This window comes from Oculina patagonica, chromosome 13 (genome assembly GCF_052425735.1).
Source record: "Oculina patagonica isolate OP01 chromosome 13, crgOcupat, whole genome shotgun sequence".
Classification (NCBI taxonomy): Eukaryota; Metazoa; Cnidaria; class Anthozoa; order Scleractinia; family Oculinidae; genus Oculina; species Oculina patagonica.
Genome location: NC_135770.1, coordinates 795,259 through 819,208, shown reverse-complemented (window position 1 = coordinate 819,208; position 23,950 = coordinate 795,259). Strand labels below are relative to the sequence as shown.

The following is a 23,950-nucleotide window of genomic DNA, read 5'->3' as shown; positions in this document are numbered from 1 at the left end:
TAACAGAAACTGAAACTGAAAAACTCACGAGGAAATAACATTATGTTAAAATAATTCGTTTTACAAACATTAAAAAAATTCGTAACGTTTGTAATTATTAAGTTACCGCAAAACGTCGACCAAAGCCTTAGCAACATTGGATTCAAGAAACAGAAACACTTTAGCCTCGACGGTTATAACGGTCAGAAAAAATAAAAAAAAATACAGTGTAATAAAAACAAAAGCGCTGCTACAAACGTCATTGCTTAAAATTTAAATTTTCTTACTTGATTTCGATACATTGATCGCTCTCGTAAACGTTAGGGTTAATATAGAGAAACGAACGCATAATATAGAGTAAGCACAGAGAAACGAACGCATTACAGAAAACTCACAGTTCAAACAGGAACTTTGATAAGTCTCCCTAAACTAAGTTCAGATAATTTTCTGGTCAACACTTGAAACAAGAAATCAGTTTTTTTAGTTCAAATATGGTTACAAAACTTTTCATTCTTGGTAGCCGCTTTTCCCAGCTATAAGCTGAGGGCCAAGCGCTACTTGAATAAATTTTAAAAGTACAACAAGAATTTACAACAGTAAAGGTTGCTATCGTTTGAGTATAGTTCTAAGACAAATGGAGAATAGAAGTGAAAATTGTTCACTAAAGATAGTCTATCTCTCCATCGAATGTCGAATGTCGTCGCCCTTAGGCGGGTTAGCATGTCTCAGTTTAGCAATATACCTCCCTTTGCGGCAAACTTATCTCTAAGATATCAAGGACGGACTTAATCTTTCTCAAGGATTTAAAATCACTTACCGTTTCTTCTTTTTTCCGTTTATTAAGAGAACTTGCGGCTTTCTTAGTGACGATCTATTCTCCACCATGAATGATTCACAACTCCTTCTAAAAATAATAAAAGATGAAAAAGACACATTGTAAATTCTAAGTACATAAGCTAACCTAGAGACAGTTAAATAAAATTTCCATTTGTATCATGAAACCGCAAAAAAGAAAAACGTCTAGAAACATCGACAACAAGACATTACCGCGAATTAACGTCTGTAAAAGAAAGAAAAATTTCATCTGGATTATAAATGTATCAACCGTAACAACTTTCGTCATTGAAATAGCGGAAAAAGGGAAAATTCGTTTCTCAAACTTACAATTTTGACGGAAAATCTTTTTCCAATCGATAATTTAATTCCTAAAAAAGCATTCAGCAAGCTACTAACACACTTAGAATTGTTCTTATGTATATCGGAAGGAAACATATTTAAAACTTAACGCTTATTACAACTTTTAAATTGTTTTTTGAGCTTCTTACAATAGGTACACTTCAATTCGTTTCCGTTCGGCTTTGGTAGCCAATAAGAATCGAATTAAGCGACAGTAAGTTATATATATTGTAAAGCAATTGAAAAGCATGAAAGAAACCATAATTGGTCTAGGTTAGATTTTATTTATTTAAAGAACGACAAGACGAAAAGTGACAATTTTGTCATTAAACCTTTGTTTTGGACCTCTCAACCACCAAACTCCCGCCCTCCTCCCCCCAATTAACACTTTCATTGAAATTTGCTGCCGCTAAATCATCTGTATTTTGTTTTAATGAAATTGTCAGGTCGTACTGTAGGAAACAGGTGAAAATGCTCGTCTCTTTACTTTTCCCTTGCCGTTACTAATTTGCGTATCTGCTTCCTGTTTGAGTGTTTGAATTTTTCTGCTTTCTTTTTTACTGACTTGTACGTTGAATATATATTTTACAACCAACGGGCTAGACTGCGAAAAACTATCCAAATACTCCAAGCTTTACAAAGCCCTTGAATTCAACTTCCAAAACCCTTTACAGGTCTCCATTCATATATATTTAGGCACTCTTGGGAAAAATCTTAAGACAGTGAGTTCTTGACAACTTTTTCTACTTTCCATAACCTGCTTATTTTGCTGTGTCGAAGTTGCAGCATCTCATGGCCCGTCATATCAGATACATTTTTCGTACAAAGTTTCCATCAAATGGACAGAAATCCTCACCATAATATCTTACTTATATGGAACAACACCAAGGATGGTTTAAATTGAGGCAAGATAAAAAAAAAAATTACGAACGGAGATTTTACCGAAAATATGAATGTGACAACAATGGGATTCTTTAACATTTTGAGCAACTGTTGGCAAATATAAAGCAAATAAAGGTAGATGACAATCTCTATTATTTTGCCGTCGAGCGACAAGAAGTGCGAAAATAAAAATAAAACAAGCTTGATGGGCTGTTTCTGTTGATAGTTTGCAAAGCAAAATTAACTTAAGAGTAAATTAAGTGTTTTCCCAAAATAAAGGGAAGAAATTATTGCGTAATTTTTATTCGTTGAAAAAAAAATTGTTTCCAAAGAAAAGTAGTAATTATTGACGCTTTGGATAATTAAAACAGAACAAAAGGAATCGATTCTTTGTCAGGAATCGTTTGTAGTTGTCAACGAAAACTCTTTAGATTCCTTTTTTTTTTTGCAAAAGAAAACTAATACAGGAGCATTGAAATGGTCTACATATATATTTCCAAAATTCCTGCAAAGGCAATTTTTTAAAAAATCCCGAAAAAGAACGCCCACATATTTTGCTGTGACGCACAACTTATTTTATGAAATTGACATCAAAACAAGGAAGCTGTAACTCCCGAAAAAATATATATGTCAAAGTCCCAGAAAATTACGCATTTTAATTACGAACAAGAACCTGCAAGCAGTTTATAACCGTGCGATTAATGTGTGACCACCTCTTTCAGTTCTTTGGCTAGAAAGGCACAGCGCCAGGCAATAAAAAATCTTTAGAAAAGCAGTCACTTGAGAAACACACAAGTCGTGCTTGCGTGAGTCACTGATTGTGCGTGACTTGAATTTCCTTCACCGCGTCATCTTTTGCTTTTAAAATCCACATGCCTAGCCGGATAAATGCCTGCTTACGCATGCAAATATTTATTTTGTTCCGAATGTTCAATAAAATGTACCCAATCCAGTTCATGAATGGCATTAAAAAGAAGTCCATTTCACGCCAAAATAAAGAGTAGACTAAGGCCATCCTGATGTATTTCTCCGTTTAGCGTCGTTCGACGAGCTTTTGGAAGTATAAATAGAGCAAACCTGACTGCACAGGTAATTCCCCTGGAGCGATGACGTGTATTCCGTGCCTTGACACATTCTTGCTGAGCTTGAAAAACAAATATTGGAATAACCAGAAAACAAGTCGCTGTTTTCCAATATTCACCACGTTCCGGGTAAATTGTACGACTTGTACTCGCTCCGAGCCAAACGCCTGAATAACACAAAAATAAATATTTCACACAAACAGAGCGCAGAGTATTCGTAAATATTTTTAAAATAGGTGAATGATTATTTATAGCTACAGGCGAGCGATCGCATGTCATGGGTCTGACGTAGCGGTAGTATAAAAATAGCTTGGACTTGTCCAAGCGGTCTTTGGTTTCGCTATGTGGTTCTTCAGTCCTCTCTTCTGGTAAAACACTCGAATGTCATGACACACAAATATACATTTCACTCTAAACAGAGAGCAGAGTGTTCATGTTAAACGAGTGATGATCGCCAGTAAAACATAGAAACATCAAATCTTGCGTGACCGTGACCAAGGAGCCGGCTGGGCCGCGTGGGTCTGGAACGATTTACCGACAAAACAAAAACGACAACGACAACGACAACGACAAAATGCCTGCCAAATTATGAACCGGCTGCGCACGGTTAAAAAAACTCTTTCAGCGGTCAGTTCAATAACCTTTAAGGAAGCTTCAGGAAATGTTATTATTACTATTTTTTCTGAAGCCGGACTTACTGCGGTTGTGTTTTTTTTTTTTTTAAACACTTTTGTTTGTTTGTTTGTTTTTTGTAAAAAAAAAAAACTTTACCTACATCTTGCGTTTTTCTTCCTTTCACTCACTGGTAAATGGGGTTCACGTGTAAGGCTAACTTGAAAAAAACACGGTGGTGTATCCACAACACTGAAATGTCGTGGCCAACCTGTATTGAGCAATCACCTTTTCTTTTCACAAGGTTTTGTACTAAACACAGGTTTCACAGTTTCTTAAACAACTATAGTTAACTAAACCAATTATGTTGGCTACTAAGTTATAACTTACAACTGATGTGGCTTTGAAGCACAGTTTGGGCCTCACATTGCCGTACGATGATAGCGCCAACTAACCTGTTACAGGACACTGCGACACTTTTGTATTTTAAGATTTAAATAAAACCAATCGTGGTAGTATTTCATGATTGTGCTATGAAAACTACCACAAATCCAAGATGTTATTTACTAAATGGCAAAACGAATTTATTTGTTACGAATAATATTTCGATAATTGTATGTTAGAATTAATAATGAATGATACACGATATGACACAAGCTACTTTTTGACGCATGGTTACTTCACTTGACCTTTACTATAATTAGTTTGTGATCTCCCGAGTAATCTTTCCTTACTTGTTTCACTATTTTAGTCATGTTTTCAAGTAAAGGTTAATGTTTTGTGATGAACTTTATTAAAACATTAAAGAAGACCAGGCTTGTCTCCCAAAATGACAAATCCAAGAGATAAGAATCACCTCAAGATTTTAGTGGGACGAAGTTACGTTTAAAATTTGAAAAATTGATGTTTAGGTGGTTTGTGTTTAAATTATAAAACAAATCTTAGGCGTGTTTCACTCCTGGCCGAAAAGCTCAATGCATGCACCCCCACGGTTGTAAGTCAATATAAATTTTGTTTTGTTGTTGTTGTTTTTTGTCTTGTTTTTTTTTTGTTGTTTTCTGATCGACAAAATTTGGCTCTTGTTGAACAACTTACTCCGAGGTTGACGATTATATTCATGTATGAAATATAATGAATGAAAAGTTATTTTTTTAAATAAAAAAGTTAGGTTTTGATTGATGTGTCCTTATCTAGTGCGTCAGCTCGTTTCTTATCAAGGTAACCTGTGTGTATTACTGATTTTAAGACAGATTGCTGAGAACAGTCCATGCATTAACACTGCTAATAAAATTGACAAAAAAGCCAGGGAAAAGAGTATTAAGCACCAAAAGAAAAAGAAAATACGAATTAAAAGAATTAAGTACTGTAAGAGTGCAAACTTCTATTTGAATAAAGATCTTTTATTCTGCCGACCGGTTCCTGATTCTGCTGCTTAGCGGGAGCACTGAGATCCTCCACCGTACATCAACCTTCAACAGTAAATTCAAACTCCAGTTTCCGTAAAAGTAATGTAAGCCAAACAAGTCGAAATTTAAAGTGTCTCTGAAATTTTTATGACAAAACCTTAAGATGTCTGATTTGTGTTTCATCGTCTTTTTTAATTTTAAAGATTTTAATTAAAATGCAGTTTGACTGTCTTTCATTTGACGTCTTAGAATTGATCTTGAGAGAAAGCTTGCCGTTTCACTTGTTTCGTAAATTGTTATTTTATTGTTATTGTTAACTTTATGCATGTGTCACAATGTTTCACAAAAGAGCTTGAAACGCGTTTGACTGGAAGTCAAACTGCCCGACACGTATGTAGCTTTAAAAATCATTAAGCTTGGAGAATTTCGTAAAAATATTACTGAAATAAATAGTTTAAAGTTCAAATTATTTCCCGAAAAATGCTACCACTGAGTTTATAATGCGGAAAATAAACAAAAATAAAAAAAGATAAAAAGTAACATTGTGCAGTCACACTTGCTACGGTACAAACATAGGAAGGGTAGGTCGAGTTCTAGGAATTGGAGAATGGAGGAACCATATGGCTCGCCGGAAGAAAAAATGATTTCGCGATTAATATTCCAAAATTGCACAAAAAATCATAAGCCGCTTCGGTAAGTGATATTTTGAAACAATTTTGAACTATTACAAGCAAATATATATTTTCTAGCCTATCATAATAATAAAACGCAAATTTGAAAAAATTTCATCATTTTTGTATCCAACGGTGCATTTTAAAATAGCACAAAAAGAAAAAACCCGTACCTCTGAATTAAAGCGGTACCACACTTTGGTATATTTTTATGGACAGTTAATGAAAATGAAAATTCCTCATTACAGAAAACTGAACTCTTCCAACTTAAGTTTTAATAAGTGTTTACAACGATCGTAACAAGAATTTTGATTTTAAACTAAAGACTTTTAAAAAAGATTCAATACATTTATTTAAAAATTCAGACTTTCTGTTGCTTTTAACACAGATTTGTTAGCGCTACTAAAAGCTGGTTAGGATTAACAATGTTCAATTTCTTTGGAAGCTATTAACGAAAGGTTCGACAACATTTTAAAGCCATACTATTTTAATATTTTTCACATCTTATTTCAATCTGAAAATACGATCATCGACCAAAATTTTTGTTATGATTCCAACAGATTTTTTGCCGAGAAGAATTTCACAACAAAGCTTCTTTAAAGACTACAAATGTTTGCGGAAATTGTCACAGCTGTAAGTCGCAAATGCGTGAATTGCATATGAATAACTTTATTTTGCTTTTTGCTGTTCACTGTGGGTCTCAGTCAAACGTCATTACTGTAACACGCGATTCATGCAGCGAATAAAATGGTGAACTGACTTTATAAGATAAAGCCGATATTTTACCCATTAGGAAGGAAATTAAAACTAATATCTTACAGAGAAGCTTTCCTTAAGGATTACAAAACACTTACCGTTTGCCAAGTGAAACCACTTGAAATTAAAATTCAGTCACGAAAGTTCTAAGTTGAAATTTGTCCACCAACGAGTGATTTCCTTGCATCGACGCCAAAGCTGAAATTTGTGTTCGTGAAGATTCCATGTTAGGCAAACAGAAGATAAAGACACACTGTAACTGATTTTAACTGCAATATAATAAATACACACTACATACAAATAAATAAAACCTCAATTTAGTCCGTGAAACCGCAAAGCATCTTCCGCAAACACATGCTGCTCAAAAATTGCCAATTTTCTTAAATAGCTATACATGCGTGTCTGGCGAGAGACAAATTCGTGGGACTTAATTTTGTAGCACCGAAACCTTTAAAGTAGAAGACAAAATTAACCATTTTTCAAGATTTGCTACAAAGGCGTAGAAAAAATGGTCGAGTGTAATTAATTGCTTCCTTAGCCATCTGCAGCTGCTTAAAAATGCATCTTCTCGATATACTGGTGTGCTTGCAAATTTTCAGTTGCATTCGGTTTGCGCAATTAGAATCATTCCACAATGAGTCCTAATAATAAAAATTAAGAGACATCTTGTGAAGCTAAGAGGAAAAATAAATAGTTCCCTGAAAGGAATTTTTATCCAAGTACAAAGAAGCTATTAACCAAAGGAAGTTAAAAGAAAAAAGTACTTACAAAACATATATCTCGTCTTTTGCAACCACGAAAGAAAAGACAAAGTTTGCCGTATTGTGGTGTATTTGGTATTATCCAATCTCAGAATTATCAACCTTTTTCCAAAACCAGGGATGCCATAAACATTCTTCAAAATTCAACCCGAATTTTAAATATTTTCATCTAGAAACTTATTAAAGTTTGATTCACAGCATGAAATGTGACGTGATTCTGAAATGAAGTGTAACCTATTGTATTTATTACATATCAAATTGAATGCGTTCGGAGCTCTTTAACCTTAACACGAATTTTCTTACATTTAGAGACAATAAAATGGAATCGATATACGAGCAACTCCACTTATCATTATTGCAAACTTCGCCTTTGTTAAGCAGGTAGCAATGGAATTGATTTATTCAATGACAATTATTTTCATACTTCAAATGATACTAACCTTTTTCCAGTTCAGTGGCTTTAAATGTGCTCAGTTTAATGAACACAGAAGCTTCAAATATTACTGGTACTACCTGGTGCCGACATTTTATATACCCTCTGCTATAAAAATAGTTCTTGACGGACTTCAATGCAAATAAGTCAACTAATCCACTCCGCAGTCGGTACCTTTGCGTCGCATGTCCTCTTCTGCTTATTCTTTTGCAAATTTCCATTTTTCATTTCCGAAACATGTCCATATCTCATGAAAAGGATTATAGGTAAGCCTATTTAGCGCACCTGTTTGTTGGCTAATAAATACAAATCTAATTTTTACGAATACATGGCGTCAGTGAAAGAGATCCGTTGATGGATAGATGTAAGAGTTATGGCACCAAACTAGATACAGTACCGGTAAACATAGGTCTTTGCCAAAATTGGTTGCCTTGGCTAATCTCTGGCTAGTTAACTCAAAACAACGGACCAAGCTCGCGGAAAAAATGTTTTTACTGGATTAAATAACTAATATTTTCAAGCCTTTTTTTTTAATCACGGCATGCATAACTGTGATTCCCTCGTTTTAAAAAGTGCAAAAAATGGCACAAGCTGCGAGTGCTTCCTGCAGGAGCTTGTGTATCACCTCCAACCTCCACAGGAACTGATTCATTTGCCGATTTTCCTTTAATTAATTCAATTAGCTCATCACTTTTTCTTCGTTGACAGATTTGAAGTTTCTTCGTTGTGGCTAATGCTAAAATAAAAATACATAAATTATGCTTACCTCTATTTGTGTTTTTCTTTTTTGCCATGAAGTTATCGTGACATGGATATACGAAAATATCTTGAGGTCAATAAGTTGTAATGGATTATTTTGCATGAAAATTATAACTCGAAAAACAGTTCTCTTAAAAGAGCCCTTTTATTAAAGTATTTGTAAGTTAGAGTAGGAAAAATTATAACTAAATTGATATCGTTATTTTAAAAGACGAATATGAAGCATTAAATGATTCAGATGCTTGATGTACATAAATATTGTCGGGTAAAATTTCAAAGTCACGCCGACAATTAATATTCAATCGGTTAATAACCCTACAAAGCAAATGGAAGCAGTTGTTCCATTTATTTATGGAATGGAAGTTTCTTGAATTTTTGTTTCTAGAAAGCTCAAAGTAAAATTGTATGTAGTGTCTTTATTCAAACCAAAAATCGCTCCGGGAGGTTAATCCTTCCATTTGCCTGAAAGAAGCCGCGAGACATGTTGATTAAGAAGCTATGGATTTTACTTGTGTCGAAGTTTCTAGCAGTCAGCTGTAACTGATGATTAAACTTAAAAATAGCTTTTTGCTTTGTGACACATCTCTGTTTTTGTTTTGGCAAGCTAACAGATCACAAAGGGGTGACAAAAAGTGCTAAAAATGGAATCAATTTGAGTCGTCTTTCCAAACTTTCGCCAACCTTGCTATTTTTTAATCTTTTCTCCGGTGTTTTACGACCTTATTAGCAGGCTTTTACTTTTTTAGCCTTTCTTTTCGATAAAACAAATTTATGGACGTTTAGCTACTAGCTAAAAGGATAAGCATGACCAGACTGCTCAGAAACGGCTTAAAGATGATTAAAAAGTATTAAAAACGTTTTGATATTAATGCAGATACTCTACCACACATATAAGGAATCACTGAACAGACCTTGCGATCAAATATATCCTGTTGAAGTCTGATATTTTTTCCGCGTTAAAGTTTCTTTGTAAACAAATGGATTTTAATAGGTGCTTCACAATTGCAAAAATCACCTTCTTTGGTATTGTTTATCCACAGTTCATTTATGATTTATTGCAAAGGTACACTATCACTAGAAAATTTAAATTAAAGTTTTTGCCGTAGTTATCTAATGGGAGCAGAGCAATTAACATTAATTAACTTCAAGCTATGTCTTGGATTAAAAACACTAAGTAACATAGATACGCTTATAAGTGAGATTAAAAGGAAATTAAAACCGTTGAAAACGAGTCATAAAAAGCATGTTTGCGACGTGTGCTGAAAAACGTGATACCGTTGAACGAGACAGTTGGTAATGACAACACCAGTACCAGACAGAGGGGGGGGACTGGAGACGAGCCAACAAAGAACGTCAAATGAACTATTGAAAATCCGAAAATCTGATTGGTTTGCCTAGAGTTTTTTATTTGCTGAAAGAACACGAACGCGCGCGCCTTGCTCTTACAACGAACATTATTCTTGATTTTTGGCCCAAAAGTGTTGGACTGCAATCCTTTATAGTGTCTACTCGATCACTGTGGGCGATAGTCGATTTCTATGAGAGATAGTCATTTCTTCTGTGCCTTGTTGACTCGGGAAAGTTTATGTCTTAATTTTTTTTAATTTATAAATAACGATAAAAATACACCGCTGTAAGTAATATCAGTTATAAGCAACCTATTCCAATAAGTAGAACCCAAACCCACAGATCACTCCCTAAGTCCCCCGGCCCCGGCTCAGCAATATGCGCCACTCTCGTCTTTAGTTCAGTTTAGTTTAGGATCGACGAAGAATTTTTTGTGTCAAAACTAAATTTATACATCCCTGAACCAAGCTCAAAGTTTGGATACTTTAGTTGAGACAAAATAAAAAACAAAAAAAGGGCCCGGTTGTTCAAAACACGTTTTAGCTAATGTAGTGTGATTGATTTTAGCTTTGAAACTTTTCAGCTCGAGTTTTTTATCACTAAAGTATTGTCTTTGAGTAATTTCAAACTCCACGAACACATTGGTGAAAATTACTTTTATACAAAAGAAATTAATTATAAAACCATCTTGGTCTTGGTTCATCGGCTTTCGGGCGGTAAATCGAATCAACAGTATGTGCTGTACATTTATGAAATAATTCGCGATGACAAAAAAAAATCATATGACTGTCATGTTTGGCAGCCAGAGGAGAAGATTTTAATCCAGTTAGCTCACAATTAATTTGGTAGCACAGTTATTTTTTATCTGTCGCCGAGTACTCTCTTAACTTGAAAATGTCAGGTGGCGTGCGCCATAAACATTTACTCTTTTATTTCTGGCGTTACAAAATAATTACTTTTTCATACGTATTTCGTGCTTTCGTCTGATGTTAATAAGTCTCTATATAGAGTTGCAAATCTCAGTTAGGTGTTTTAAACACTTGGTACATCACCTGACTTACTAAGTTTATTTCATTTCATTTTATTGTTAACTTTTATTCTAGAAAGTTTAAGACTCACAGTTTAAATGCACGCACTTCATAACAAATTCTTATGGAACGTTATGACCTCATATCCATCTGCGATTTTACTTTTGAAAAAATCAAAAGAAACGGAATCATAATCTCTTGCACTTAAAAACATTGCGTAAAATACAATTCTGAACCGTTCGAAAATACTTGCAAAATATCTTTAAAATGTAATAATCTTCATCTTCATTCTTTAACAAGAAAGAGTTAACACTGTGCAGAATAAGCGCAACGATCCAAGGTAAAACTATCAAAATTATTTGTTTTGTGCAAACCGTAGCAAAGGTTGCATACGTTTGATCTTATTAACACTGCATATTTACTAGATTAAAAAACTACACTTCAAACAGCTCTACATGGCGCGGTGGCTTAACGCTGAAGTTCAAACGCCGATCTAAATCATTGCGCCTTGTTGTCTAAAAATTCCTTTCCACTTAGATGAACGAGAAACTAGGACAACCTTGGCCCTGGTTCTTCAATGGAGAGATAACGCTCTCCACTAGATAAATGATTATCCAGCGGATAGTATGTTTTGCCATTCACTTATCCACTTGATAGTGAATTATCCCGTTGCAAACCTTCATCCGCCCTTCGAATAGCTTGGCCCACAAGGGTAACCTTCGACGGACTATTTTCTTATCCCAGAGGATCTGGAGGATGGGGAATTACTTGCAGTCGCGGCTTTATGCATCTACTTACAGAAAATCTACTGCATGCCTTGAAAGCCATGAAATGCTTTACATTATATCTTACCTTAGAGCGCAGCCTTTTTCCGTTAATGCAACTCAATTAAATTTCATTATTTAAGGTAAACGAAGCCTGAGGTGGACAATTTGAGCCAATTCTTAAGTTTGAGCTGATTAACATCTCATCAGCTGAAATAACCGCTCGAGACACGGATTAACATCTCAATTATAAATGAATCATCAGTAATCAGTTATCTTTGGGCCAGAAAACTAACCTACGGTAACCGTCGTTCTTCTATCTGTTGATAAATAGAGTTAATTCCACAAGAGCCATCCCTTTTGTACCAAACCATAAAAACAATAGCTTTTCCCTCTTATATTTAAAAATACCGGTCTTTGCTAAACCTCGTAAAAAGTAACCTAACAAAGGAACAGATATGTGTTTCCCATAAACATCATGCCGGCTAATGACTCACAAGTCATTTCCCCACATTGCAAGTAATCTTTAGATCGGCTAACACAAATCTCAGTTTTGTATAATTCTATAACCGGGAAGGAGAAATTACTCATACGGGATTATGGATGGTTAAAAACTAACTGAACATTTGTCAGAACAAAGTGCCAAATCCTCTTGTTGGGAATAAGAACCATTTTTGTTGTTGTTTTTCGTTCAAAACCCAACATTTTAAATGTTCTTGTAATATTATAAACCTTGATGACCTCTAACATATCATTGATTTTAAAATCTTACCCTTTCTCAATCATGTACATTGTCACGCCAGAAGGTGGCAGAGTGATGGAATCCACGCAAAATAAAGCACTTTCAAAACGCTAGAGCTAGAAAAAAAAAACTATGAAAGACATTTTGACAAATTGCCCAATTTTTGGACGACTGAGCGAAATCTTTGATTGCATGGTCACGTTTAAAAGCAAAAAATATATTTGTAAGAAATGGGACGTTATGAAGTTGAGCGTTGTGGAATCTCGTCTCGTGAAAGATCATGGTAGTTTCCTAAGGTAGCAAGACAAAAAATATAAACAAAATGGTTATGATTGGGAGCGATAGGAGAAGATTACGAACGGCGAATCTTAACTGACACTGTACGCAATGTTTCAAATTGAGATGTCTGTGATCTACCTGAAGTTCGTTCTCGAATCCTTTAAGCAAAGACTGATTTAAGGCGACATGAATTTTACTGGTTAAGAAAAAATACTAGCTCCACAAATTATTTTCCGCACTTTAATTTCTTATTTTCCATTATGGACATCACATACGATTATGCGGAGATAAAATATGTACGTTTATTTCATTTCCCAGCTGAACAAACAGCCTTATATATCAATATAGTAATCCCGCTAAACTGCACCATATGCTAGTTTAATATTTTAACTTTTCTTGTAAAGAAAATTTATACAGTAAAAAAGTAAATCTCTTTTTTGACATGTCCCAAGGGACAACAAAAACCCTTTTACACAAAAAAGACTGAATAAAGATTAAATTCCTTACTTGATTTTAAATATTTCAATGGCTAAGCGATTTACACGGTCACTTATAACGGAAGAGCCATTTTCGTCAAAGGACAGATTTTCATTAGAGGTCTCTATAGAATTATTTTCTTGTATTAGTAGGGAGAATTTAGGTATAACAGCAACGACCCTTCGTTGATTAGTCGCTTCATTTTAAACTGTTTGATGTTAAATGCTTTATCTTAAGAGAAGTCACTTACTTTTAGTGTCTTACTTAATTTTTGATAGACCTCAAGCATACATATAACGCTGGGTTGATTCATCTCTCTGTTCACTGGTTAATATGCGAGTTGCTTTTTTATGAAGAGTGGCTTTCGTATGACTTGCAGAAAACAAGTGGAAAAGTGTTTTATTCCGCTTCCATGTTAGCCTTACTGGTATTTTCCATTGTTTCTTTTTGAATTTATTTCAAAAAGTCATACAAAAGCAACTTTCCATATACGAAAGCGTATTATCAGGATATATTATCATGACGATTTGATCGTGTTTGATTTCGTAGAACTTTCTCTTTATTATAATTTACTTAATTTACGTTATTGCTTATGTTTCAATGTTGAAGGTTTTTCGTTTTTCTGTGGTTATTTTCTTGCCAGCCAGCTGACTTTCTCTATAAAGGCCCACAGTATTCTCACGCTCTCCTATAATTTATACAAAGCTTTCTTGCACGTCATCTAGCAAATTACTGTTCGTTGTGCTGGTTGACATCACATCAGGCGTCGAATGTTCTTCAAGTCTCACTCTTTCAAACGTTCCACCCGCATCCCCTACTCCCAGATCAACTTCCATAAAATGATCATGTAAATGGTCCTCTAAAAGAGCTGCCATATTTGGTGTTCTTGTCCTTCTGCGATAGCGATCATTGGGATCTATAATTCTTTCCCAAATATTCGTGAAATACGGACGATAATTCCTGTAGCTATCGATTCCTTCCCCACCCCCTAGATCCACCTCGTCAGGATGATCTCGTGAAGGATCAGCTAACAGAGGCTCTGTGATTGGAGTTCTTTTCCTGCGATAACGGTCATTGGGTTCGTCGAGCCTTTCCCAAATGTTAGTGAAGTGCGGATAACTGTTGTCCTCGCAGGAGCACTTGAGGTCTTTACTGAGATCATTTAGGTTAGCATCGTGCGCAGGTGATCCAAGAAGCGAAATTGAACGTCGCAGTTCTGCACCAATATCGGATAAACTCCGTTTGACGTCATCCAAGGCACTCGCTAAGTCTTCTTCACTGTCAGTTAGGTCTTCCATCGAAACGAGTTTAGCAAGCTTCGCGCTGTCGTCACAAAACTCGATACCATCGTGCTGATCAACTTCAATTGGTACTTTCACGTAACTTTCGGTGTCTTCGATTTTTGACTTCTTCCTTGCGTCTCGAAATCTAATCATTTTCTTGAAGAAAGTGGTTAGTTCATTGCAAAGGTAGCTGACCCGTGTCGTGAAGTAGTCTTTCATAAATTCGCCGAGCTCCGCGTCGGCGAAACTGTCCCCCTCTATTTCTTTAACCTCTTCATACGACTCGTTAAGTATAGCAAGGAACATGTTTAACATGATCATAGACATGCTCAGCATGTAACAGAACACAAAAAGTGGTCCAACAATTCTACTGGTCGCCTTGAGTTCATGAAAGTAAGTTTCACCTCCGAGGATCATCTGGCAGACTGAACGCATGGCCTGGAACATAGAGGAGTATGCCGGCACGCTGGCTCCAAACACAAGAACTCCGAGCTGTGTATACGCTAGGATGATTGCGATAAAGACCAAGAAGAATGAAAGAAGGTGATTCAAAGCTCTTTGCATGGTGGCAGTCACTTGGCAGATATGACGATTAAATCGAATAAGCCTGAGGAATTTCATTGTCACAATATAAATAACAAAAGCCAACAGGTAAATTTCGAGATCCGACCATAACACAATATAATCAGTACTGGAAGTTTCAAAAGGATTATTTTGAACGCGTTTTACGTACTGACTGGTGTACATTTCCTTGAAGAAGAACATCACAAGAGCGGCGACGGCACCGAAGATCTGCAGCAGTTCCATCCAGTTCCAAAAAAGCTTAAAATACGCGCATCTTTGACGATAAATTTTACCGATCTCAGCGAAAAAGAAGAACAGAATAATCAACATAAGCATTAGCTGGCAGAGCTGATAAAATGACTTGAAATTGGGATCGGGTGAAGCGTACAGCGTCAAGGTCTTGATACTTGTTACTGAGTTATAGCCGCCAGTTGGTAAACGCTCAAACAGGTATTTCACGACGCTAAATAAAGCACTTGCTGGTTGGTGGATTGTAAATTCAACAAACACCGCCGCTGTCAAGTCATTAATCCAGTTATTTTTCTCCAGGTTGTCCAATACCTTGCGCGCGGACTTGGCGTTGTAGCCGAGGTCGGCGACGAACCCACCGCCACCGTAAGAGCTTTGCAGACCCAACGCAGACAGAGTGGTTAAATTCTCCGCAGTTCGGTAACGCCAAGGCTTGGGACACATGTCATACAGTTCAAACGTAGACAGGGTTTGACTGGTGTTATCTACAGGGAGCCATCCTGGTTGATTGAAAGGGGTCGAGTCTGCAAGTTTGTCTTCATAGACCGACAGGCAGCGGCCAAACTGATGGGCCAATTCAGGATACGTGGGTTCCATCGTACACCTTTCTTCTGCGGTAAATAAATGTTGAAAAATATTACGGCTAAAAAGAAAATGAGTATTACGCTTTGAAAATCAAATGACATTTTATCATGAAACGCAAAAGGCAAGAAAACAAGTAGGAAAATCGTTATATGGTATTAATTCTGATAAATCTGATCTTAGAGCAATCATCCAACAAATCGCCAAGCACCATATAAAATCATCCAATAAACTGTCTTTTAGTTAACGGCTGGGAGGTAGCCCAACAACAATCATCGATTTAGGTAACAAGCTTGTTATAAGAAGAATATTCCACAGAACGGGTAGGGAAGGGTAGGAAGGGCCGGGTAGGGTAGGGCAGGGGAAGGCAGGGTAGGGTAGGTCTGAGAAGGGAAGGGTAGGGTAGCTAATTAGTGTGCTTGGGTAGAGCAGGGTAGGGTAGGGTAGGGTAGGGTAGGGTAGGGTAGGGTAGGGTAGGGTAGGGTAGGGTAGGGTAGGGTAGGGTAGGGTAGGGTAGAGTAGGGTAGGGAAGGGAAGGGGAAGCTAGGGTAGGGTAGGGTAGTTATTTTCATTAGGAAATGAAATAGTATGGAAGGGTAAGGTAGGTCAGTGTAGGATTTGCTGTGGTGGAGCAGGCTAGACAAGTCTATTAAACATGTCTTCTGTATTTTTACAAAAGTAGCTTTATTTCGTAATTTTACCTGGTCTAATGCGAGCTTGTCTTAGTCGAGGCATCCCCACCATGAAACCTTCTCTGTTACTGATAAAACCCTCCTTGTACTCAAACCGGTCACCGTTGTACCATCTGACATTGTATAGGCCAGGTACGAGTATTTTGTTCGTCCATTTCCAAAAGGCTGGCGGGCTATTCACCTTGTGGGGGAAATAAAAATGATGATTAACATCTGTTATTAAGGAAATAAGAGTCTCACGAAAGACAAATTAAATGAATGTGTTTCATTTAAAACACCAGGAAACAAAGAAAAAAATTACAATATTTACTCGATTAGAAAATGTTGGCGAAGGTTAGAGCCTAACATTTATTTTATTTTATTTCTACATTTGTTCAGTTCAGTTTTGTCACACGCAAAACTCACTCAATCAAAAAGTGACCGAAAATTTATAAGATGACCTGAACTTCGTTCTCAGGCAAACGTTTATTTAAAAACATTATAAAATTGCGTAGAAAAAAACATCGTATCGTTATTAATAATAGTCAATGATGTCGCTATAAAAGACATTCAAATTCAAAGCCATTGCAATAAGCCACTGCACATCTCTTCTAATAGATAATACTTCAAATAAATAAGTGAATATCCCTTCTTTGAACAATAAATTTATTTTTTGTCTGAAAAACAAAACATGAAAAACATGGCAATCATGATATCTGTATTTTGCATTTACAGTGTGAACCAGAAAACCGTGAAAACTTTACACTAACTTGCATATGTAAATTTCTGCTGAAAACCATCGAATGATAGCTCAAACTGCAGGAAATATTAACAAATGGACCGAAATAAAACAAAAGTGTTCACGGTTTTCTTGCTCTCACTGGAAATGGTTGTTTGTGTTAAATTTTTCTGTAAATGTACACTGTCTTGATGATCTTTCTCAAAAGAAACACTGCCAGTTACACTCACCTTATCAAATCCGTTAAATACATTCTCTAGCTCGGTGGTCAGCGTGAATCTGGTAGTCTTTCTATTTCCGTAGCACACCACCATGAGAAAACCGATAAACATAAAGAAAAACGCCATTTCGATGATAGTCCTGAACATTTCTAACACTTTCTTCTGAAATTCGCGCGCTTTTCTGAGCGCTTCGCCTTGTGGTGGCGCTACCTGGCTGTCCTTCCCGCCACTTCGAGACATGGAAGAACCAAACACCTCCTCCTGCTCTGGAGGCTTTTTGATGATGATTGAAAGCAACGACGCAATCAGTACCACTTTGATGGGTTGCGTGATTATGACATCTTGAAAGAAAGAGACCATGATTGACGTGAGCCAACTGTTTGATGTCTCCGCTCCCCACATCAAGCTGTAGAATACGGTGAAGGCACCCGCTGCTAAGGAAGTTAGCAAGCACAATGTCCAGCCTATATACACGAAAAAGTGAGGAAGGCAGCCAGGTACTTTCTTGTCGGCGCCTCGAGCATCTTCTGGAAGTGGATGTTTGATGTTCTTGAAGATCGTTACAACTAAAACGTTAACTGGAATTGCGATAATGCTACTTTGAATGCCAATCTTGATCTGTATCCAACTCAACTTGATTGGCCCGATTTGGAAAGTATCTGTTGGTGCTTTATCGAATTGATAAAACATAGCGTTCGTTACAAGAGTCGCGAACAAAATCGACAAGCAACACGTTAACCGCTGGCAACGAGTGAATGTGTTATGCGGAGCCCTGGTGAACACGGACAGCCACAAATGACCGTCACCCAGGCTTCGCGCAGTCCTGGAGTAAAACAAATTTCTAAAACCCGCAAGTTCCTTTTTATCAGCAGCTTGCAGTTCGACTTCTATTTGACCGCTACCCTTTTCCACAGCTAGCCAGCGATTGCCAAGAAAATGCCATTTATCCCCAGTTTGTTTGTCCACAATTTGGACTTGTTGAAAGAACCAAGCTGGACTTTTCCCACTGTTGTCATGCCAAATCTTAATCTTGACCAAGTCACCTAGCGATTCCGGCACAGACAGAGTGAAATTGTTTATACTACCGCGAGCAAAGAATATCTTATTCAGCTCCGGATCCGACAGGGGTAGGGTCGGGGTGACGCCGTGTTCCCCATAGATGATCAACCCAATGTTAGCAGTGGTTCCATAGCCTTTCCACATTCCAGTCTGAACGGAGATCTCGTAAACGTAGCCATCTGCCGTGTTGTCAGTCAAGTACACATTGGCTACCACCTGCAATAAAACAAAAACATGAACATTCTTGAGCCACAAGTACTGTCATTCATAGTCCTTTTTAAGCGTTGGCAAGGTTTGCACAACGATGGTGTCAGTTTCCGCGTTAAAAAATTGCATCTGCAATGTAATACCAAAAAACCAAAAGAAACAAACTTTCACGAGTGTTTTTATAACAGTACGGAAACACAGACAACATGTTTTCTATTTTCTTGAAATGCAAAACACAATTCACGTAAAAATTTCTTGTAACTCTACAAACTTGTAGAAAAATGGCTTGAGGTAAATCAGAGCTGGCGCTCAAACTGTCTCGAACATCATCTAATTACGGATGCATCCCTTTTCTGTCAAACACTCAACAGTAAATCCTAGGCCAGTTTAACTTTGCCAGAACAGTTTGCAATAACACACGGCAAGTTTATGAGAAACTGGAATAAACTATCAACCTGGAAAGTAGAAAATTAATAAATGACAAAAAATGTAAATACTTCGCTGTAGTCAAAAAACTATTCCCGACGTTAAGGCAATGCTGCCTTCTTCAGTTTTGTCCCCGTGAAGAAGGCAGCATTGCCGAAACGTTGACTGCAGCGTAGTATTTACATTTTTTGTCATTTATACATACAGCACCTACGCTGCGCAGGGTTTCGATTTTTTATCACTAAAGTAGAAAATTAACTCTTATATAATTATAAGTGCTGGGAAGATAACCCATAATTTCCTTCTGGGAGTTAGCCCTACTCAAGGAAGGAAACCACACAAGGCAAAGATAATTTTTTTTGACCTCGGTTAAATTCGACCCCACGACCTCCGGATTTGATCACAGTTGCTTTACCGACTAAGCCACGAGGCCAGACGGGAGCAGGTCGTGAGTAATTAAGGTGGTAATTCGTGACAAGGTAGATATTGAGGCAGTTGCACCATTAAACCATCAACCTGCCTACCTTCATTTCGTCCTTTTTGTCTGCTTTTCTTGCAAATACTAATCCAACAAAGTACAGCCCAAATATGGCACAAACAGTGGCAAGCACCACAAAGTTGCCACTCTCCGCCAAATTGCCAAACTCGGCCCACACTTTGTCAAAGTCGATGGGATTCGGTGCAACGAGTAAATCACCGCCGAAAGCGGACAGGTGGGTACAGAGACAGTGAAGATTTCCAGGCACTGTTTTTGACCCAACCTGAAATCAAACCAGAAAGAACTTTTTGTTCTTTATAGGTTAAACAATGGGCAAGCAAATAAAACCAAAATGTTCGTTATTCTGTGTTTTGTATGTTATGTCCTCTGTCATTTGTTTACCAACACTAACAATAAACCACGCTTTGGTTTCAGAGGTTGTGTTAACTTGTATGCAGTTGTTTTTAGTGTTTTCTTTTTTCGTTAATTTATCATAAGTTGTTGTTTCACTGTTTTGTTTTGTTTGTTTGTTCAGGTTTATTTGTTGTTTGTTCCTTTAGTTGCCGATATGACCTTTGATTGTAATAAGGTATGCCTTGGTTAAATGAAACCACTAGAAGTTGATTTGGTGCAAGGAATAATGCTTTACAGAAGTGTGCTCTTTTCTGCATAGACAAAACCTTTTTCCTGAAGAAAGTACATATCAAGTATAACCTACAATCAGTCTTACCCTACAGCCATAATCCGTCCAGGCCTGCTCTGTCTCGGACCAATACAAGCAACTTGTGGCAGTCACAGACATTGTGTAGTTTACGTCCGAGCTTGCATTGTACTTTGGAATTATTATGTTAGGTGTTGGAGGAGGTGTAGTCGGTGGAGTCTTAACACCAATACAGGAGCGCTTCTGCCGGCCTCCGTGACTCTCGCACCCTCGTCTTACACGACTCGCTGCTGTTTCAACTTCCGCCTCTGGGGACGGAGAGGCGTCGCTTTCAGGTCCAGGGAACCTGATCCCAACGTAGTGTACACCGACGTGACCAGTTTGAGCACTGCTTATGCTGAACCTGTAGGCTTCAGAGCTACAGTTTAAGCTAGTTTCGGTCCGGTTGCAGAACTCAATTTTAGGAATAATAACATTGAAGCTATGCTCCGTGACAGTCGGTTTAGTTTTGTATCTGACGTATATCTCAAGGGACACTCCTTCTTCCGGCTTCACCTCAACGAACATGGACGAGCTCTCCGAAGGGATCACTACTTGGTGATAACGTAAGTTGTTTGATCCGTCGCTTGGTTTGGCAAAGTACACAGTCTCTGTCTCGTTGCCTTTGTCTTTACTGTCCTCCTTCTGAGGTATGAACAGCTCGACCGGTTCTGGAAGACCCGACACTTCAATTGCACTTCCGTCGGCCGCTTTTAAAGAAAAATCAATAACCGATGACTTGATGTTTTTTGAGCTTGCGTCCCAGGTGTAAGGGTTGTCCGTAAACGCAAGCATCTAGGAACAAATTTAAAAAAGATCAACTAAAACGTATAATAAAAGAAGCAAATAACAAAACTATCATTTCAGAACATAAAAGCTTCAAGTGCGCAATTTTTAAATCTTCACGTGACTTTAAACTCGCTATCTGTTTCCAGTTAGAGAAAAAGCGGCTAAGGTGCCTTAAGTTCCATTTGTCTATTTTTTAAAGGCAGATCATTTCGTTACGTCAACGTTTACAGTTGCAAAGCACTTCCTTTAAAACATGTTTGGGGAATGTTTCACGCCAATTTGAAATTTAAACTACAAAGGGATGCAACTGGTATGGAAAGAGAAAGAGAGGTCATCTCAAGAACAACTGGAATCAGTCTGCACTTAGCCACGACGAACGGCAGCAAAGTATGGGTAACTCCTGCGACAGAGCGAAGGTAGCTATAGAAAAACGAAAGCGATGGGGAGGCTAATTGACTCCCTGTACTTCCTTGAAGTGATTTATGATGATGAGGCTCAATAACAGGTAGACTTAGCTTTCATTATTCTCTCAGCTCTCACCTGTGAGTCTACTGAGGGAAGATTTCCGGCATTGTCTCCAAACAGAGTGGCAGCTGATGGAAGTGCCACGCCACCGTCCCCCTCTCCGTCGCCGAGTTTTTTGCCACCGATCTTTGATGGAACCTGTCTGTCCAACATCATGGCTAGGGACTTGGTCTTAAACACGCTCGGCTTCTCACCAACAGATTTGGTGCCCAACAAGCTCGAACCAACTTTGTCCATTAACTTGAGAGTTTTTTCAGCCGTTTTCTTACTCTGAAAGTGAGAAATGAACATCAAACACAGACTATGCATGGTTTTGTCATTTAACACAAATTAATAATAAAATTACCGTAGCTTGATTTGCAAAAGTAGCTAGGGAATTTCATCCTTTTTTTTATTTTGAAACGCTAGTTAAGTGTAGTAGTAACCTCCGCGTAGTTAACTTGTTTACATCTCTTTTCATTTTATTCTATTTGAAGACTTTCGACAGAAGAATTTCTAAAATGGCGAATTCGTTACATTCGTTTTTGCAGCTCTAGAATTTGTCAAAATTCGAAAAGACACCAGACACAGGAACTTGTAGATATAGACATTGTCACTGTGGAGAATAGGATACCACATATACCGTTAATCAACACAAAAGTTGAGTGTCTGTCACTTATGTTCCGTTTGTATTTGGTTTAACTAAACATGTCTTGGTAAAGTGAACGGGATATAAGACTGTAAGGTGCACTTAATACCTTTCCCTTGGCAGCTTTTTTCTTCTCCTTTTCTGTTTGTTTCTCGGAATCTTCACTCTCATCAAACTCTTCTTCTTCTTCTTCGTCTTCCTCTTCCTGTTGCGCGCCAGTAGACGCTGCACTCATGACGTTCGAGATGCCGTGTAGAAGACTGGCGCCGACCTCTTGGAGAACTCCTGGATCTGAAGAACCAGAGCTCAGCTGAGATGATACGAAGTTTGCTGTGTTTTCCAGGAGATTCACGGCGTTTTCCTGACAATTTAAATACGAAAATCGTTCAAAAACAAGTACCTTCGCACTCGAAATGAGCGATCGATAATAAGACAATAAGAGATCTCAATGATCCAGAAATCTAATCCTAGCACTATGCGGGAATTTTGACATATTTCAACCTCAAACAGCTATAAATGGCATAGTTCTGACTTGTCTCCTGTAGCTCAGTGGTGAAGCTTTGGAGCAGCGTGTGGAAGGTCACAGGTTCGACCTCCATTGTGAGAACTCGGTATTTTTCTTGTGTCATTGTTAATTTCTCTCATAAAAGAATTATGTTGCCAAGTGATATGACATATCCCTATGACGAGTTAACGCGACATCGACTTTTGAAATACTTGAGTGTGCTTGTGCCATTTTCGTATTGGCTACTGAGTTAGAACCTGAAACCGTTTGAGTGTCTATAACATAGTTGCAGATAAGCAATTTGCTTTTTTGAGACTTGTGGGATAATTAATTGTAAGTGAGAAACACAGTTAAATGCTAATGCTGTCCAAAAGCAATCAAACCTGTGAATTCTGCGATATTTCGTCTTTCTGTTCCGTTGCTAAAGCAACTACCGCCGCCATCTGAGTGACCTGTTCAATGCTCGTCACTTCAACAGTGGACATTTGGTCGATTATAGTGTTTTTCAGCTGTGGACAAAAAAAAAGAGTTGTGTCAGTTAAAATCACGGTATACGCCAGGGAACCAAAGAAATCCGTAAGGTCCTCCGCGAAGCTGTTTTGTCCGTGTGTCTTCACCACATATCGCTTACAATACCTAAATCAACCCGTTCAAGTCTTCGATCCTGCCGCTGATTCGAACCATTCTATTCTGGCGTGATAAAGTCAAAAGGAATAGTCACCTTTTTACACTTTCACTTACAGATGTCAAACCCTAACTCAAATATTTTCTAACTTCTTAGTCCGTAGATAAAACCCTGGTGTGTCAGCATTCAGATGAAAGCTATTGAGCAGTACTTTTATATGAGGTACTTTTTATGAGTTTTTTTTTTATACGAAAGAAAATCAATTTGGGATTTTCTTTTAATTTTTAACTAAAAAACTCTTGGTATGAGCAGAAAAAGAAGATACAGCTAGAAAAGGTTTCGCCAAAAAAACAAAATGTTACATCTCAGTCGTATCACTTATTTGAAATCCTAGATTTTTCTCAATGCCGGACACTATCCCTGAAAGGTTTGATAAGTCTAAGTGGTGAACAACTCAAAAATTGCCCATAATGACTTTTATGATGTGATGATAATGATTTTTATCGTTCAAATGGATTTTAATGATTAAAAAATTTATGTTTACT

At 37.4% G+C, this 23,950-nt stretch overlaps 2 protein-coding genes across 8 annotated transcripts in view; both read right to left on the bottom strand.

Moving 5' to 3' along the window:
• Nucleotides 1-7,829, bottom strand: part of LOC144634269 (polycystin-1-like protein 2) — a 29,641-nt gene extending 21,812 nt beyond the window's left edge. For 2 of the 3 annotated variants that reach the window (XM_078493175.1, XM_078493177.1), the window contains exons 1-2: nucleotides 6,663-6,801; nucleotides 797-883 (exon numbers count right to left, since the gene is read on the bottom strand). The gene's annotated coding sequence lies outside the window, so the exon portion shown is untranslated. Of the gene's footprint in view, nucleotides 1-796; nucleotides 884-6,662; nucleotides 6,802-7,765 lie in introns of those variants that run through there. The other variant, XM_078493176.1, reaches the window with a different exon arrangement.
• Nucleotides 7,830-13,690: 5,861 nt separating this feature from the next.
• The window catches only part of LOC144634479 (polycystin-1-like protein 2), a 43,462-nt gene continuing 33,202 nt past the window's right edge, over nucleotides 13,691-23,950 (bottom strand). For all 5 annotated transcript variants that reach the window (XM_078493432.1, XM_078493431.1, XM_078493434.1 and 2 more), the window contains 8 exons: nucleotides 23,164-23,289; nucleotides 22,385-22,636; nucleotides 21,663-21,917; nucleotides 20,364-21,128; nucleotides 19,680-19,916; nucleotides 17,473-18,738; nucleotides 16,534-16,705; nucleotides 13,691-15,861 (listed from right to left, as the gene is read on the bottom strand). In XM_078493432.1, the coding sequence (XP_078349558.1) occupies nucleotides 13,850-15,861; nucleotides 16,534-16,705; nucleotides 17,473-18,738; nucleotides 19,680-19,916; nucleotides 20,364-21,128; nucleotides 21,663-21,917; nucleotides 22,385-22,636; nucleotides 23,164-23,289 (5,085 nt within the window). In that variant the 3' untranslated portion in view covers nucleotides 13,691-13,849. The remainder of the gene's footprint in view (nucleotides 15,862-16,533; nucleotides 16,706-17,472; nucleotides 18,739-19,679; nucleotides 19,917-20,363; nucleotides 21,129-21,662; nucleotides 21,918-22,384; nucleotides 22,637-23,163; nucleotides 23,290-23,950) is intronic.